Genomic DNA, 19,011 nt, shown 5'->3' on the forward strand with positions numbered 1-19,011 from the left:
CGAAGCTTCGGACATTACACTACCATCTGACAGCTGTCAGAAGAGCACTGACCTCTGCTGGAAGCGCAACATGTAAAGTGTTGGTCCCATGTTTCATGAGCTGAAATAAAATATCCCAGAAATGTTCCATATGCACAAAAAACATATTTCTCTCCAATTATGTGCACAAATTTGTTAACATCCCTGTTAGTGAGCATTTCTCTGTTGCCAAGATAATCCATCCACCAGACAGGGGTGGAATATCAAGAAGCTGATTAAACAGCATGATCATTACACAGATACACCTTGTGCTGGGGACAATAAAAGGCCACACGAAAATGTGCAGTTTTGTCACACGACACAATGCCAGTTGGTGAGGGCAACAGCACAGGGAAAGAAACTGTTCAGATGGGGGTCTATAACATCCAATCACATAGGTTTACAGGATCTGACAGTTGCAACTTAATCACTACTAATTCAAACTGTGTGTTGTTTAGATAAAGACAATATATGTACAGATGTAGGATCTTAATTTAATCACCCTGTTGCAAATGTAAAACTTGTAGTGTATTTGAAGTTTAGAAAGGCTTCTAAAGTTTGTAATTTACACTTTTCCACAAAATAATTAAATTAATTATAATCCACATAATAATTCACATTTCCTGTCGCTTCAGGATTATTTTCCAACTGTAGCGAACTGGCTCGAATTAAGATTCTACATCTGTAGCAATATACCTGTCCTTAATGTACATGGCTATATCAGGAAAACATGATTATCATTTGTCTGTTCTCTTTTGACCATTCTTATTTGACCATTTGACATCTTTTATTTACTGTTGTTTAGGCTGGTTGAATGAGTTGCCTATGAGAGGCTACTTCATCTGCAAGAAAACAGTCGGCAGTGACCGTCAGAAGTTATGTGATTTCCTCATATGAAAGTGAAAGTAAGTATGAAGCCTACGCAGTTACAATATGGCTGTTGAAACGCATATTTCTCGGCAACATTAGAAGCCGGATAAATGTGTTGATTTGAAGGAAAGATGGGCAGACTGGTAGGTCTGGGCTACATACAAACTCTTATAATGTTATAAAGTTAGGTCGCCGTCAGACATTCAATAGACAGAGTCCGCTTGAGCTACAGAATCATTTATGGTCCTTTATCCAGTGGTGTAGTGCTATTTATTTAGGGAGTTACAGAATCATTTATGGTCCTTTATCCAGTGGTGTAGTGCTATTTATTTAGGGAGTTACAGAATCATTTATGGTCCTTTATCCAGTGGTGTAGTGCTATTTATTTAGGGAGTTACAGAATCATTTATGGTCCTTTATCCAGTGGTGTAGTGCTATTTATTTAGGGAGTTACAGAATCATTTATGGTCCTTTATCCAGTGGTGTAGTGCTATTTATTTAGGGAGTTACAGAATCATTTATGGTCCTTTATCCAGTGGTGTAGTGCTATTTATTTAGGGAGTTACAGAATCATTTATGGTCCTTTATCCAGTGGTGTAGTGCTATTTATTTAGGGAGTTACAGAATCATTTATGGTCCTTTATCCAGTGGTGTAGTGCTATTTATTTAGGGAGATACAGAATCATTTATGGTCCTTTATCCAGTGGTGTAGTGCTATTTATTTAGGTGAGGGAGCGCCAAAATAAATGTCAACGACGTCATCATTTGCTCAATCAAAGTTTGCACCGACATATGTAGCCTATTGAATAGCCAGCCTAACATTACAGGGCTTGGATCCGCTGAATACACAACTAAGTAGGGACTAAATAAACATTCCTTTACAAAGCTAACAGACTGAATTTCAACATCCACCCTCCGCAAAGACAATGTATTCCTCTTTCCATTGTGTATTTCTGAGTCTGTATAGTTTCTGACACTGACCAACTTAGGTTCCCAATGTGAGGGGTTTGGAAATAGTATATGAGGGAAATCTGTTTCATAATCAAAATTATCTAATAACTTCAATCTTCTATGATAGAAGTGTAGATCCCTCCGGAGCTCCCTGCAGTCCACCTGTTTAGGAGTTGGTATGAAAGTCAGTCCTCTTTCTAGAACCTCACTCTCTGCTTGGTTGAGCCCAATGGGACATTGCTGGTCAACACCTCAAATCGGTTGTGAAGTAGTATGGACATATTGATGGAACAAGGTCACTAAACTGGTGGTTAGACAGGGTAGATCCAAGAGCAGGCCTCTGCTGTCATCTAGAGGGCGTTTCTCTGTACTGCTTGACACATGGAGACTCAATGGAGGCACAGTGCAAAGTGCTCAAAGTAAGGCCCAAACAATTGTTTGTCAGGCTGGGATCTATAAAGCAGTATGTTCTTCAATTAGATGCCAACTAATATTCATACAGGGACAATAGGTGGGGCAGGAGGAAGAATGGTGTTCCTGATTTTCAGAGGAATTCCCCTTTTTTCTTTAGAGCTTCAGATTGAGATTGTTGTTATTCTCCAATATGTTTTTCTTCAGTGAGCCACTCTGGATTCTCCAAGGGGAATACTCCCTCTATTCTCCACTAGAGAGTTGGAGCTCCATGCTTTTGCTGGGAATTGTCCACTGTTGGTATACATTTATTTGGTCCCCAAAATACCAAAATAAAAAGGTGTATTTGTCTAGTTTTAGCTGAGTCCCCAGTTAGCATCCATGTGGCTCATTTAAACGTTAAAAAAAAAAAACGTACTCCTGACATTTCACCACAATAGGCTTCTTCAGACAATGGGACAAAAAGTAGCCAAACAAAGCCAAAGGAGAGTGATGAGCAGCAGCAGCATCATCAAACCAGCGAGGCCGCCGGCAAGCCCAACAGTGATGATGCTGCCGAGCTCCAGTTAGCTCCGTTTGCAGAGCCTACCCACCCTTCCACAAGCACCGCCAGGATAATGGCTCCACAGCCCCCTCCACCTCCGACTGTTCCTGACTATCTTGGAACAGATGTGCCAGCCCAGATTAGCCTAGAATCCTACCGTAGCCGCAGGTTTTCTGTAAAAAAAACCTTCATTTAATAGCAACTGGTTCATAAGAAGAGAGTGTCTGGAATACTCGCTTACTGAAGATGCTGCATTGCTGAAAGTTCTGCGTGGGGTCCATCTATTGGGAGATGGCTAACTAGTCTGTATTTTCCACTGATTCATATGGATGCCAGTGCACACATTGGCTGTAAAAGTGAGTAAAAACAGAAAAGCATATAACTGTAGCTATGTGGTCTTTACTTGGGTGTGTTTCAGCAGGGTGAGGTCAGAGAGATGCTTCCAAGTCAGTATTTTTCTGAACTCATAAAATCCTTTACACAATCTGATGGGATGAATGTTCGACCCCATTTAAATGACCATAAAATCTATATAGTTCCTTTAAGTTAAGACCTCACAGATCTGTTCATGGCAAAGCAGTTCAATTAATGATATTAATTGATTCTTAAAGAATATAACTTATAAATCATGAGCCTCATCTTGAGGAGTCACCTGTGACAGTATTCATAAAGAGTAGGAGTACTGATCTGGGATCAGTTTTTCCTTTTAGATCATAATGAAACAGATTAAATGGACAGGGGGGACCTGATCCTAGATCAGCACTCCTCCTCTGGGAAACTGCATGTATGAAACCGAACACATAGTCGTAGTCTAGTTACAGCAGGTGTTTACTGCCATCTAGTGGAAGATACCAATAAAACACTTTATTATCAGGGTGGGGAGGGGACTGAGCTGAAACTGAAAGTACAGGATCCATTTGGAGATGACAGAGCAGAAAACACTATATGGAGAGAACTAAAAAATAAAAGAAGTATTTCTGAACAATAATCTGAATAATAATCTATTCTAAAGGACAGAGTAAGAGAATGAATACCTGGAATGAGATATAAGGTAGGCTATTATCATTGTCATTATGGAGACACCTATTTTACAACCCTTATTCCATAAAACATATTAACGCTGTAGAACTGATGCACATCAAGAAATACTGCATTCTAATGTCGACTGTGCTTATGGAAAACCATATCATGCGAAGGTTTTTACACATGCTCAGGTCTTGTGTTTCGTTCTTGTGTTTTGTTATCAGCAAAACGTCTGGTGAAGATGGTGCAGGAGCTTTTCAATGATATGGTTTGATGTTTATCTCAGGGTTTCTCAGTCCGTTTGTTCTTGTCCAGGACCTACACACCTGATTCAACTTATCATCAGATATTTTAAGACAGTTTAATTGAGCATTGTTAACAATTATTATAGGCCTACAGTAAATCATATTTCAGAGAGAAAAAAACACAACTAAACCTGATTTCGAGTAAATTATAAGTTTAGCTAAAATAATTTAAGAGATGTCTTGAAGAAGGACTATAAAAAAAAATAAAGCAAGCTTTGGCACAATGCCAGGAGTTACTGCAATCGCATGCAACTGACTGTTAGCGCCACCCTCTGGTTACTATTGGTATATAAAGGGGTGAGGCCATGACTGCAGTTGAAACTGAAAATAACAAAGTATCTGTACAGGGGCCATTTTGAGATGACAGAGCAGCTCATAGTTTAATCTCTAAACTGCAACGCAGTTTGAAAGTAAAGTGAGTATTTCAGGTTAATAATCTAGAATAAAGGGAACATTTGGAATTCACCAAACTAGTGTTGGAGTGCTGCTGGGCTATTCCTACCATGCAGAGCCTTTTCTGGCCCCAGGAAATATCACTTCTTATTTAGTGGAAAATGGGGATTCCAAAAGGCTTTTAATATAAAGTCAGGTGTCGTTTACCTTAAACTGGAGGGGAAAGAAACACACACCTGTTTAGGAGAGGTGCTGGGTAACAGAGTAGAACACCTGTTTAGGAGAGGTGCTGGGTAGCAGAGTAGAACACCTGTTTAGGAGAGGTGCTGGCTAGCAGAGGAGAACACCTGTTTAGGAGAGGTGCTGGGTAACAGAGTAGAACACCTGTTTAGGAGAGGTGCTGGGTAGCAGAGGAGAACACCTGTTTAGGAGAGGTGCTGGGTAGCAGAGGAGAACACCTGTTTAGGAGAGGTGCTGGGTAGCAGAGGAGAACACCTGTTTAGGAGAGGTGCTGGCTAACAGAGGAGAACACCTGTTTAGGAGAGGTGCTGGCTAACAGAGTAGAACACCTGTTTAGGAGAGGTGCTGGCTAACAGAGGAGAACACCTGTTTAGGAGAGGTGCTGGCTAACAGAGTAGAACACCTGTTTAGGAGAGGTGCTGGCTAACAGAGTAGAACACCTGTTTAGGAGAGGTGCTGGCTAGCAGAGTAGAACACCTGTTTAGGAGAGGTGCTGGCTAACAGAGTAGAACACCTGTTTAGGAGAGGTGCTGGCTAACAGAGTAGAACACCTGTTTAGGAGAGGTGCTGGCTAGCAGAGTAGAACACCTGTTTAGGAGAGGTGCTGGCTAACAGAGTAGAACACCTGTTTAGGAGAGGTGCTGGCTAACAGAGTAGAACACCTGTTTAGGAGAGGTGCTGGCTAGCAGAGTAGAACACCTGTTTAGGAGAGGTGCTGGGTAACAGAGTAGAACACCTGTTTAGGAGAGGTGCTGGGTAGCAGAGGAGAACACCTGTTTAGGAGAGGTGCTGGGTAGCAGAGGAGAATACCTGTTTAGGAGAGGTGCTGGCTAACAGAGTAGAACACCTGTTTAGGAGAGGTGCTGGGTAACAGAGTAGAACACCTGTTTAGGAGAGGTGCTGGGTAGCAGAGGAGAACACCTGTTTAGGAGAGGTACTGGCTAACAGAGTAGAACACCAGTTTAGGAGAGGTTCTGGCTAACAGAGGAGAACACTTGTAAAAGAAAAGGAGAGTCTCACTCTATGAGCTCAGATGAAATAATGTAATAACCTGATAACCAACGTTTCAACAGACAGCTGTCTTCATCATTTACCTTAAAAATACCAAAATATGGATCCTGAAAGGGAATTTGATTTTCATATGGGTTAATGTCGACTTTGCTTATGGAAAACCATATCATGCGAAGGTTTTTACACTCAGTTCTTGAGTTTCGCGAGTGGAAATTTGACATTTTGAAAATGGAAGTTATGGAACTCCATCATGTGCTTCTGTTATGAGAAAAACCTCCACAATGAAACAGACATTAAATGTGGAGAATGATAGATCTGTTGGCCATCAAGTAGCCTATTCATTGTTATGCCTGTGTAGGCTACTGTAGTCTGCCATTTTATACTATAAATATGTTGAAATGACTGGAGTCGATGCAAATCATTTTGTGCCACTTGTGTAGCCTACCTGGAGCTGGCAAACAGATGTAATAAATAGCCTTTAACTTCAGTTTATTGTTGTAGTAGCCTTGTGTTATTATGCAATTATTAATGGCCGTGTTTAGTTAATTCAATTGGAAGTTATCAAGTGTCACCTTGGTCACAGTTCTATTGCAATTGCTGATCAGATGTTAGAATGCATTAGATTGAAGGTAACAGTCAGCCAGATTAGGCTACAGGTAAAAAAATAACCTGGCTGTTGTTGACAAGCATGGACCTATTCAGTTCATATCCATATTATTAATATTTGATTCATTGATTGAAATTACGACCCCATCCTCAGTAGCCTATTCCAGCAGGCTACTGGGCAACAGAAGCACTTCCTACCTCAACATCGCCTTGCTGTTCATGTTAAATAAATTAGTCTGTCAATTTGAACTAAGCAAGCTGCTAAATCATTCAGCTTACATCTTGCCTACATCTTGCCCAGGCTACTGGAGGCTATCTGAAATAAGATGTAGGCCTATCAGGGGCTATGTTTTGGCCTAGTTTTCAGGCCTTGTGGGTGGGTTTTGAGGAGTCATTGGGCTAGAAAAAGTCATTGCATTAAATCACCCGACTGTTTGGATGTATCTGTTTTATTTCTAAGAGATAATGAATAAAATAGAACAATTGACATTCTAGAATGAGTTGTCACTGTATCCACCACAACCAACATGCTGCATCTCTGTTTAGGGGTCAGTGGTCTAAAATGAATCTCTCTGGAGAGAGAGAGGAGGGGGTCCCTGCCTCTAAAATGAGTCTCTCTGGGGAGAGAGAGGAGGGGGGCCCTGTCTCTAGAATGAGTCTCTTTGGGGAACATGACACCAAAGACAAGAGGTGAGCTGAAAATATTGTTTAAGAATTTATATTAGAAAATGCTATATAGGAGAAAAGAAAATCACATTTGTGATTTTTCATCAGAAATGATTACTAATAGGTACCTTCAAAGTAACTATTGTAGATTTGAGATGTGATTTAAAACCATTGTTTAGCTGGAATGTAATGTTCGTATCCTGTATCTTTGACTGTGATACGTGGTTGTCTCACCTAGCTACCTTAAGATGAATGCATTTACAGATGCCATATCTTAATTTGACCCAGTTTCTCACAGCAGGAAAATAATCCTGCAGCAACAGAAAATGTGCATTTTTCGGTGGATTATAATTAAGGGATATTTTCTGAAGGGGTTCATACATTTTTCATCAGGGAATATCAAGTCCGAAACTTTAAGTGGAATTTACCCACTTTAGACACCTTTATAAAGCCTTGTAGTGGTTTAATAATTTCTTTAAGCAATAAAAGCTAATTGACCAACATTTCTGAAAATGGATATATAGCGTTTTGGAATGAAACTCTTCTTATGTTTCTCCATCTGAGCTCAGAGTAGATGAGAGATGTAATTTTGTCTCTGTTGTGTTGAAGCCCAATCAAGCAGGAGAGACCAGCCTCCCCTGTACCCAGCTGTGTGTCCATGAAGAGTGACTGGTCTATGTATCGTCCTATAGAGTTCAGAGAGGGAGACTTTTCTAGTGAACAAAGGTAAGAAGAACTCATGGGTCATGGTCAGTGAGTTAAACAACACTGTCTCTAGTCATTTCTCCTCTCCCATTTTCCCATTTATTTTTGTTGTTTTCATAATCCATAGGCTAATCCTTTTTTTTCCATTTTTATAGTCCTAAAACAATATTAAACAAACACAACATTCCCTCCCTGTGTGTGTGTGTGTGTGTGTGTGTGTGTGTGTGTGTGTGTGTGTGTGTGTGTGTGTGTGTGTGTGTGTGTGTGTGTGTGTGTGTGTGTGTGTGTGTGTGTGTGTGTGTGTGTGTGTGTGTGTGTGTGTGTGTGTGTGTGTGTGTGTGTGTGTGTGTGTGTGTGTGTGTGTGTGTGTGTGTGTGTGTGTGTGTGTGTGTGTGTGTGTGTGTGTGTGTGTGTGTGTGTGTGTGTGTGTGTGTGTGTGAGGGGCGGCAGGTAGCTTAGTGGGTAAGAGCGTTGTGCCAGTAACCGAAAGGTCGCTGGTTCTAATCCCCGAGCCGACTAGGTGAAAAATCTGTCGATGTGCCCTTAAGCAAGGCACTTAACCCTAATTGCTCATGTTAGTCGCTCTGGATAACAGCGTCTGCTAAATGACTAAAATGTAAATGTAAAAATATGTGTGTGTGTGTGTGCACTCCCTGGATGAGGAGATGTTATCTATATCCTGATTGCCGTGTCACAATAGAGTAGCAAAATAGAACTCAATGGCGCTGCTCTTGGATCAGTTTTCTCCATTCAAATCTTTCCTTAACATTATAATTAGTTCACAATACTGATGACAGATCAGCTCCTAGAGAGATATTACCACCTACGGCTGCAAATATTGATGCGGCTTATTCTAAATCACAGATTTGGCACATCATTGGGCACATGTTAGGCTACACATCATTAAATATATTGGGACAAATTACAGACCGTAGTCTACAAGTAGCAAAATAAAACTAAATATATTGAACATAGAATATATTTCAATGTGATTGAAATAGGCCTATAGCCTACTGTTTATATTGTAATGCAGTCATCTCGGTTTTCATTTGAAGCATAATTTTAAATGGTATATTATTATTTATAAAAAATGTTACATTTGACTGTGTAAAACCTAGCAGTACTACTTATTTATCTGAGAGAGTGGCAGATGTACATTCAATAATTAGTTGTCTTTGTGTTAACCACAACCAACATGCTGTATCTCTGTTTAGGGGTTAGTGGTCTAAAATGAGTCTGTCTGGGGAGAGAGAGGAGGGGGGCCCTGCCTCTAAAATGAGTCTCTCTGGGGAGAGAGAGGAGGGGGGCCCTGCCTCTAAAATGAGTCTCTCTGGGGAACATGACACCAATTTCTTACTCTGAGACGCTTTGTGGATATGGGCCCAGATCTCAAAATATTGTTTTAAAAAACAACAAATTTTTGTTTTACATAATAATAAAATGAATATTACTAATGTAAGCCAGTGTAAAGACTTGGTTTAGTTTAGTATTGTGTGGTTCTGGAACTGTCCGCGTCCCCGTACAGAACTGTCCGCGTCCACTTACGGTTTGGCGCCAAGCATATTGTCCAGTTACGCGCAGAGTGGACTGAGGTGATGTTGGGGAATAACGACGGAGTTTGTTACAGTGTTGAGATGCCGAAGTTTATTGTTCAATTTGCTTAATGTTCAGTGACAGTATGAGTGTAGCCAGATCCTTTTCACTCGCTATCCTTGTTTCATCTTGTGGTTCACCGGATTCGTCATCATCCTCGAGGGACAGACGAACGACCTGCTAGCTAGCCAAGCTAGTCGGTACAGCTAGCTAAGCTAGCTACTCTACCAGCAGCATCCTAGTTATCCTGGCTACCACTACATCATCACCGGCTGCCTGCATTTCTTGTGGACCGATGGAGCTCCCTGGTTGTTTCTTCCACCTGTTAAATACCGTGGAGGGCTTCTCCCTCTCTCGTTGACGGATGCTGGCTTCCTACGCTCCCTCTGTCCGGTTCTCCTCTCTTCACTAGATGGACGGTAACTTTAGTGTTTAATCCCTCTGTGTCCAAGGACTGAACTTTTGAATATTATTTTCGGGGCGCCTCAAGTGACATTTTTTACAACCTTTATTTCTGATAAAATTAGTTAATTGCATCCGCCATGGAGCCCAGTTTCATAATATTACCTTCTGTCCCTGGTTATGAAGTAATTGTGAAAAAACAGGCCTTATTTTAGGGTATTTTTCACCCTACCAGCTCCTATTAGTTCTGTTGAGCTCTGTGACACCGACTCGCCTTCAGAACGTTCTATTCCCAGCCCATTGTTCTGCGTCACAACGCCAGCTTCACTATTGTTATCAATGAGACCTGCCTGCGTTAACCCTGTAGGTTTACCTCAGGTAACTTATTATTAACAAGGTTACGGCTACTTGGTGAGCGTTAACCCTGTAGGTTTACCACAGGTAACTTATTATTAACAAGGTTACGGCTACTTGGTGAGCATTAACCCTGTAGGTTTAAAACGCATGTCCCTTTCCTATTTTTCAAGATATGGCCGATTTAAACAGCCAGAAGACAATTTTTAATTAAGAAATAACCATTTTTTGGACGACTTGTTGTTTCTAAATGGCTGCTGGGTAATTTGATATGCTTCGAAGTCTTCGTTCGTAGGCATCAAATTGAGCGAATGCTGCGCAGTTTCACTGAGTTGCAAACCAAATGGGTATAATGGGGTGATTGTTGTCTAATCGGGTGGTCTAGCTAATGGATTTGTAGATCTGACGCAGTTGCTACCTCAGATTATGAGCCTAGCAAGTGTCATATAGCTCAGTTGGTACAGCATGGTGCTTGCAACGCCAGGGTTGTGGGTTCGTTTCCTACGGGGGGCCAGTATGAAAATGTATGCACTCACTAACTGTAAGTCGCTCTGGTTAAGAGCGTCTGCTAAATATGTAAAATGTAAATGTAAAAAATGTAATGAATGAGTTATGTAGTACCCACAGATGGCCAAAGGGAGGCGCAAGAGTGCTATAAACCCATACTGTTTTTTTGCCATAAAAACCCTAAACCTAACAATCAATCAAATGTATTTATAAAGCCCTTTTTACACCAGCAGATGTCACAAAGTGCTATACAGAAACTCTTACCCTACTTATAACCTATTTTAGCCGTAACCCTAACCCCTAATTCTAGGGTAGGGTAGCCTAGAACACTTTTAGAAACTATTTTAGTATTATTAAATAGCGTTTTGATTATTTTGTTGTTATTTTATTATATGTATAATTCCAAGACACATTTGTTTTATTTTTCAAATGTGGTTTGAATTGGGTGACCTAGTAACCTCTGTGTGAAAGTCCAGCAATTGGCGTGGGGCAGGATTGAGACTGATCTAATACACTTTATTTCTCAGCTGCCCCACCAAAGTCTGTACGTGACTTAATAACTTTTAATTGCTAAACATTTCCAATAGATGGCAGCATAAGACCACGAAGCATCAGTTATAGGCTACAAGCAGCAATATGATTGACATAAAATAGCATGCAACCAAATACTATATGTCCCATGATTTTCTAAAATGGTCACTCATTACTTTAGTTACCGATATATCTCGTATTAGGCCTGTGATGCTTTTGGAAGAGCAATTAAATAGTGACTATAGCAGGTGTTGAACCCCTGGTAAATAATCACTAGTCAAATGCTCCAACCTCAACCCTAGTATACACGCATTTTTAAATATCTAATATATTGATTAAACAACCTCGGAATAGAAAAGACAAGAGTGCGTCTTCCAGCCCACCAATAAATTACATCATGCAACCCTCCCAGTTAGCAAATGTACCTCAACATGCCCCTCACTTGTGCTAGAAGGCAGAGTGCTCGCTGCTGGTTGATGAATCTGACAATGAATGTACTAGGAAAATAAGTTTTTCTCGACCAGAGGTGACTAAATTAATGTTCAGGCTTATTGATAATCGTTATAGTAATGAAGTATAATTTCAAAACATGAGCATAAAAACAGCTAATAATAAACATGAATCATCATTATATTATTTCACAGTAATCTGTTAAATGCTTTTTCAGTCGTTCCTCTTGCGTTAGCAGTGTGGAAAGGGACACTAAAAAGCATGTGCAGGAGTTTTCCTGTGAGGGGAGTGGTGGTGTATCCAGGGAGAAAACTAAATTGATCTTCTGAAATGTCATTCATGGTCTTATGCTGCCATCTATTGGAATTATTTAGTAGCTGCAGTAGTACTGAATAAAGTATATCCTTACTAATAATATACTTCAGTTGGTAGAGCATGGCGTTTGCAACGCCAGGGTTGTGGGTTCGATAAAATAATGTATGCGCTAACTGTAAGTCGCTCTGGATAAGAGCGTCTGTTAAATGACTAAAATGTAAATGTAAATGTAAAGTAGTAATTACTCAGAATTGCAAAATATGACATTTTCTAGTTCATTTTACCACTTACAACCATAACATAAACATTTATAGCATAAAAAACAATGAAACTGACATAAACCAAAAACACCATACATTTAGTTAACTATATATTCATATATATACTATTTATTTAGATGGGTGACATTATCTGCCAAAGTAACACCACTGTAGATAAAGAAGAGCTCCATATCGAAGAGCCATTAATTGATCGATTTTAAAGAATCACATGTCTGTCATTGAACAACCCCCTGCCATGATTAGCTAGTGAGAAAACATAACCATTTATTTGATCATTTCTTTAAACAATAGAAACTAATTTACTAACATTTCTGAAAATGGATATATAGCGTTTTGGAATGAAACTCTTCTCATGTTTCCCCATCTGAGCTCAGAGTAGATGAGAGACGTAATGTTTGTCTCTGTTGTGTTGAAGCCCAATCAAGCAGGAGAGACCAGCCTCCCCTGTACCCAGCTGTGTGTCCATGAAGAGTGACAAGTCTATGATGCAACCTATAGTGTTTAGAGAGGGAGACTTTTCTACTGAACAAAGGTAAGAAGAACTCATGGGTCATGGTCAGTGAGTTAAACAACACTGTCTCTAGTCATTTCTCCTCTCACATTTTCCCATTTCTTTTTGTTGTTTTCATAATCCATAGGCTAATCTTTTTTTCCATTTTCATAGTCCTGAAACAATATTAAACAAACACAACATTCCCTCCCTGTGTGTGTGTGTGTGTGTGTGTGTGTGTGTGTGTGTGTGTGTGTGTGTGTGTGTGTGTGTGTGTGTGTGTGTGTGTGCACTCCCTGGATGAGGAAATGTAGTCTCATGTTTTGTCCACAGAAACCAACAGGAGAGATCAGAGTCAGAGATTCTCAGTGGTCAGTCTTCCCAGAGTCATCAAACAGACCTGGCCTCCATATTCAGTGTATGTGGTCCTGTTATGTACATTTGTTTTTGTTTACCTCAAGTAAAGTTGATCTGTCAATCATTCATTCATATGTTAATGAGAAAGCATTTAGTCTCTTGCTTAACTTATTTACTTGATTTATTTCAGTTGCTTGAAGAGAATATTATGACATTTGTGAAGAACGAGCTGAAGACGTTCAAGAGGATTCTTAGTCCAGAACTCCCAGAAGGCTTTGAGAGTCAGAAGCAGGATAAGGAAGTGGTGGATGCTGAAGATGAGAAGCAGGAGAGCAGTGCCAGAGAGGGGGCTCTGAAGATCACACTGCACGTCCTGAGGAAAATGAACCAGAAGGAGCTTGCTGACACACTGGAGAAAAGTAAGAGCTGTCTGCCTCATGTTGAATGCTGTTTTAGAACATTTAAAATCTGTAGCTAAAGTACAGCTAAAGTAGCTGTGTAACTCAATGATATTGTAGCAGCCTTAACACAACACCTAGTGACCTCATCAAGTAGCAGCAGGGATGTGTTGTTTTGATTAATAGAGAGAGAGAGAGAGAGAGAGAGAGAGAGAGAGAGAGAGAGAGAGAGAGAGAGAGAGAGAGAGAGAGAGAGAGAGAGAGAATAATATAATCAGTCACTCCAGTTTGTAATGCATTATGAAAACATTGACAGATTTATACAGTCAGTTAAGCGAATAAATTATAATAATTTAAAATGTATAACAGTCCTAGAATACTGTAGGCATTAAAACAGACGTAAAATTAAATAATTAATTATTTCTAGATTCAGATGAGCTTGCTGTGATTTGCCAACGTGAACTCAAATCTAATCTAAAGAAGAAGTTTCAATGTGTATTTGAGGGGATCGCTAAACAAGGAAACCAAACACTTCTCAATAAGATCTACACAGAGCTCTACATCACAGAGGGTGGAACAGGAGAGGTCAATAATGAACATGAGCTGAGACAGATTGAGACAACAACCAGGAAACAAGCAAGACCAGAGACTGCAGTCAAATGTAACGACATCTTCAAACCCTTAACTGGACAAGACAAACTTATCAGAACTGTGCTGACAAAGGGAGTCGCTGGCATTGGAAAAACAGTCTCTGTGCAGAAGTTCATTCTGGACTGGGCTGAAGGAAAAGCAAATCAGGATGTCCAATTTGTATTTTCACTCCCTTTCCGGGAGCTGAATTTGATGAACAGGGAAAAACACACTTTCATTGAACTTCTCAATCACTTCTCAATGGAAACCAAAGAATCAAGAATCTCCAACTACGACAAGTACAAAGTTCTGTTCATCTTTGATGGTCTGGATGAGTGCCGACTGCCCCTAGACTTCCAGAAGAACAAGATATGTTGTGACGTCACAGAGTCAAGCTCAGTGGATGTTCTGCTGACAAATCTCATCAAGGGAAATCTGCTTCCCTCTGCTCTCCTCTGGATAACTACCCGACCTGCAGCAGCCAATCAGATCCCTTCAGGGTGTGTTGACCAGGTGACAGAGGTACGAGGGTTCAATGACCCACAGAAGGAGGAGTACTTCAGGAAGAGATTCAGTGATGAGGACCTGGCCAGCAGAATCATCTCACATGTAAAGACATCAAGGAGCCTCCACATCATGTGCCACATTCCAGTCTTCTGTTGGATTTCTGCAACAGTCCTTGAAAACATGTTGAGTACAGACAAGAGAGAAGAGATGCCAAAGACTCTGACTGAGATGTACTCACACCTTGTGATGTTTCATACCAAACAGAAGAATGAAAAGTATCTTGGGAAAGAAGAGACAGGTCCACACTGGAATAAAGAGAGCATTCTGTCACTGGGAAAACTGGCTTTTCAACAGCTTATGAAGGGCAATCTGATTTTCTATGAAGAAGACCTGAAAGAGGCTGGCATTGATGTCAATGAAGCCTCAGTGTACTCAGGATTGTGCACACAGATCTTTAAAGAGGAACGTGGGCTGTACCAGGAAAAGGTGTACTGCTTCGTGCATCTGAGCATTCAGGAGTTTCTGGCTGCTGTATATGTGTTCCTCTCATTCATCAACAACAATGAGAATCTAATGGCCGAACCGCAAGTTACTGAAGTTACTGTCTACAAGAGTGCTGTGGATAAAGCCTTACAAAGTGAGACGGGAAACCTGGACCTGTTCCTCCGCTTCCTTCTGGGCCTCTCACTGGAGTCCAATCAGAAGTACTTACGAGGTCTACTGACAAAGACAAGAAGCAGCTCACAGAGCCATGAAGAAACAGTCAAGTACATCAAGGAGAAGATCAGGGAGAATCCCTCTCCAGAGAGATGCATCAATCTGTTCCACTGTCTGAATGAACTGAATGACCATTCTCTAGTGGAGGAGATCCAAAGCTACCTGAGATCAGGAAGTCTCTCAGAAGCCAAACTGTTACCTGCACAGTGGTCAGCTCTGGTCTTTGTGTTGCTGACTTCAGAAAAGGAGCTGGATGTGTTTGACCTGAAGAAATACTCCAGATCAGAGGAAGGTCTTCTGAGGCTGCTGCCAGTGGTCAAAGCCTCCAGAGCTGCTCTGTGAGTACATCAAATGACATTTAAGTAATAATCATCAGGAAGAAATATTCAGTTTAGAGAAATATATGTATTATTGAGAAACATATTGAATCAATGCATTGATGTTCACATTAGTATAACAATATGGCCATACAATTCTAGGAGACGGAAGATGAATCTATATGTAGTTTAAGAGAATAAACCAAATGCATCTGCCATTGTGCTTCTACACTACTGGTGTTAAATTAACAGTGTGTTTGTGAAATCATGATGATCTCTTTGCAGGCTGTCAGGCTGTGGAGTCACAGAGAAAGGCTGTGCTTCTCTGGTCTCAGCTCTGAAGTCAAACCCCTCACAACTGAGAGAGCTGGATCTGACTAACAATGACCTGAAGGATTCAGGAGTGAAGCTGCTCTCTGCTGGACTGGGGAATCCACACTGTAAACTGGAGACTCTGAGGTCAGTATTCCTGTAGTTGGTCAACAAGTGATAACTGTTCACCAGATCCACATGTGTTTACCAGGCACACATAGTCCATACCATATGTGTTTGGACTGTGAAGTTTATAGTTTTAAATTTGGTGCTATGCTCCAGCATTTTGGATTTGAGATATAATGTTTCATATTAGGTGACAGTACAGAATGTCACCTTTTATTTGAGGATATTTTCATACATATCTGTGTTACTGTTTAGAAATGAAAGCACTTTATGTGTCTAGTTCTCCCATTTGAAAAAGTCTTAATAATTTGGACATATTCACTTATATTGTATTAAAGTAGTCATAAGTTTAGTATTTGGTCCCATATTCCTTACCTGCAGTGATTCATGTGGTCCTCTGTAGCTCAGCTGGTAGAGCAAGGCGCTTGTAACGCCAGGGTAGTGGGTTCGATCCCTGGGACCACCCATACGTAAAAATGTATGCACACATTACTGTAAGTCGCTTTGGATAAAAGCATCTGCTAAATGGCATATTATATTATTATTATTACATCAAGCTTGTGATTCTATAAACTTGTTGAATGCATTTGCAGTTTGTTTTGGTTCACACACACTGGACACACTGGACACACACACACTGGACACACACTGGACACACACATACACACACATTTGACACACACACACACTGGACACTCACACAACCTGGACACACACACACACACTGGACATAAACATACACACTGGACACACACACACACACAAACAACGCTGGACACACAAACAACCTGGACACACACACACACACACTGTACACACACACATTGGACACAGGCACACACTGGACACACAAACACACACACTAGGATTAATTTAGTCAAAAGTTTAGTATTTGGTCCCATATTTTTTACCGTTTAGAAATGAAACCACTTTACGTATCTAGTTCTCCCATTTGGAAAAGTCGTATTAATTTGGACATATTCACTTATATTGTATTAAAGTAGTCATAAGTTTAGTATTTGGTCCCATATTCCTTACCCACAGTGATTACATCAAGCTTGTGATTCTACAAACTTGTTGAATGCATTTGCAGTTTGTCTTGGTTGTGTTTTGGATGATGTTTTTCCCAATAGAAACTGAATGGTGAATAATGTCCTGTCATTTTGGAGTCACTTCACTTGTATTGTCAGTAAGAATAGAAGATGTTTCTGAACACTTCTACATTCATGTGGATGCTACCATGATTATGAATAATCATGAATTAATCGTGAATGATGATGAATGAGAACGTTACAGAGGAACAAGGATCATACCCCCTCTGTTATTGGTAATGGTGAGAGGTTAGCATGTTTTGTTGTAGCCTCTGTAACTTTCTCATTCATTATTATTCATGATTCATTCATGATTTTTCTTAATCATGTCATCATCAGGATTCATTTAGTAGTGTTTAGAAACATGTTATCTACTCACTTAGACAGAAAATTACTCCAGTCATCATCCACCATTCAGTTACTATTGGACAAAACATAACCCAAAACACAACCAAAACAAACTGCAAATGCAACCAACGAGTTTGAGACCAAATACTAAACTCTTGACTACTTTAACACACTATAAGTTAATTGGTCAGAATACTTATGACTTCTTCAAATGGGGGACTAGATACATAAAGTGCTTTCATTTCTAAACGGTGAAACAGATATGTATGAAAATACCCTCAAATAAAAGGTGACATTATATACTGTCACCTCATATGAAACATTTGATCTCAAATCCAAAATGCTGGAGTATAGAGCCACATTTAAAATGTTAGCTTCACTGTCAAAATAGATATGGTGTGGATTGTATACTCAATACAATCTAAATATGATACCTCACTGTCTGTCTTTTGACTGATACTGCTTTTTAAACTGCTCTGGTCAGTCTACTCAAATATTTGTAATATGCATTTTTCTCTCTACAAGCAATGCTTCGATCATTTGTCATTGTTAATAATGATACATTCATTTATGAATATATATGTCAGGTTTCAGGACACTGATATATCTGAATATGTTGAAAAAATATACTGCCACTATTTTCACCACCAAAGAATAGCAGTGTGGTTTTAATATGATTTGACTCTTTCCAGGCTGTCAGGCTGTCTAGTCACAGAGGAAGGCTGTGCTTCTCTGGTCTCAGCTCTGAAGTCAAACCCCTCACACCAGAGAGAGCTGGACCTGAGTAACAATGACCTGAAGGATTCAGGAGTGAAGCTGCTCTCTGCTGGTTTGGGGAATCCCCACTGTGAACTGGAGACTCTGAGGTCAGTATTCCTGTAGTTGGTCAACAAGTGATAACTGTTCACCAGATCCACATGTGTTTACCAGGCACACATAGTCCACACCATATGTGTTTGGACAGTGAAGCTTACAGTTTTACATTTGGTGCTATGCTTCAGCATTTTGGATTTGAGATGGAATGTTTCATATTACGCAACAGTATATAATGTCACCTTTTATTTGAGGATATTTTCATACATATATGTGTTACTTTTTAGAAATGAAAGCACTTTATGTGTCTAGTGCTCCCATTTGAAAAAGTCGTAATAATTTGGACATATTCACTTATATTGTATTAAAGTAGTCATAAGTTTAGTATTTGGTCCCATATTCCTTACCTGCAGTGATTACATCAAGCTTGTGATTCCACAAACTTGTTGAATGCATTTGCAGTTTGTTTTGGTTGTGTTTTGGATGATGTTTTTCCCAATAGAAACTGAATGGTGAATTTTGGAGTCACTTCACTTGTATTGTCAGTAAGAATATAATATGTTTCTGAACACTTCTACATTCATGTGGATGCTACCATGATTATGAATAATCATGAATTAATCGTGAATGATGATGAATGAGAACGTTACAGAGGAACAAGGATCATACCCCCTCTGTTATTGGTAATGGTGAGAGGTTAGCATGTTTTGTTGTAGCCTCTGTAACTTT

General features: G+C 40.0%; 2 protein-coding genes across 2 annotated transcripts; both read left to right on the plus strand.

Moving 5' to 3' along the window:
* The first annotated feature begins 3,724 nt into the window (after positions 1 to 3,724).
* LOC311119517 (uncharacterized protein) lies at positions 3,725 to 13,348 on the plus strand. Its single transcript, XM_084194190.1, has 6 exons — positions 3,725 to 3,845; positions 6,919 to 7,062; positions 7,648 to 7,764; positions 12,592 to 12,708; positions 12,981 to 13,084; positions 13,214 to 13,348. The coding sequence occupies exons 2-6, from the start codon at positions 6,935 to 6,937 to the stop codon at positions 13,219 to 13,221; spliced, it is 474 nt and encodes a 157-aa protein (XP_084050316.1). The 5' UTR covers positions 3,725 to 3,845; positions 6,919 to 6,934; the 3' UTR covers positions 13,222 to 13,348.
* Positions 13,349 to 13,841: 493 nt separating this feature from the next.
* LOC311119518 (NLR family CARD domain-containing protein 3-like) lies at positions 13,842 to 18,335 on the plus strand (the record flags this gene model as incomplete). Its single annotated transcript, XM_084194191.1, has 3 exons — positions 13,842 to 15,613; positions 15,878 to 16,051; positions 18,162 to 18,335. Coding segments are annotated over 3 exons (2,120 nt in total), but the record flags the coding sequence as incomplete, so codon positions are not given.
* Positions 18,336 to 19,011: the final 676 nt, after the last annotated feature.

This window comes from Coregonus lavaretus (assembly GCF_964263955.1).
Source record: "Coregonus lavaretus genome assembly, contig: HAP1_SCAFFOLD_7398, whole genome shotgun sequence".
NCBI lineage: Eukaryota > Metazoa > Chordata > Actinopteri > Salmoniformes > Salmonidae > Coregonus > Coregonus lavaretus.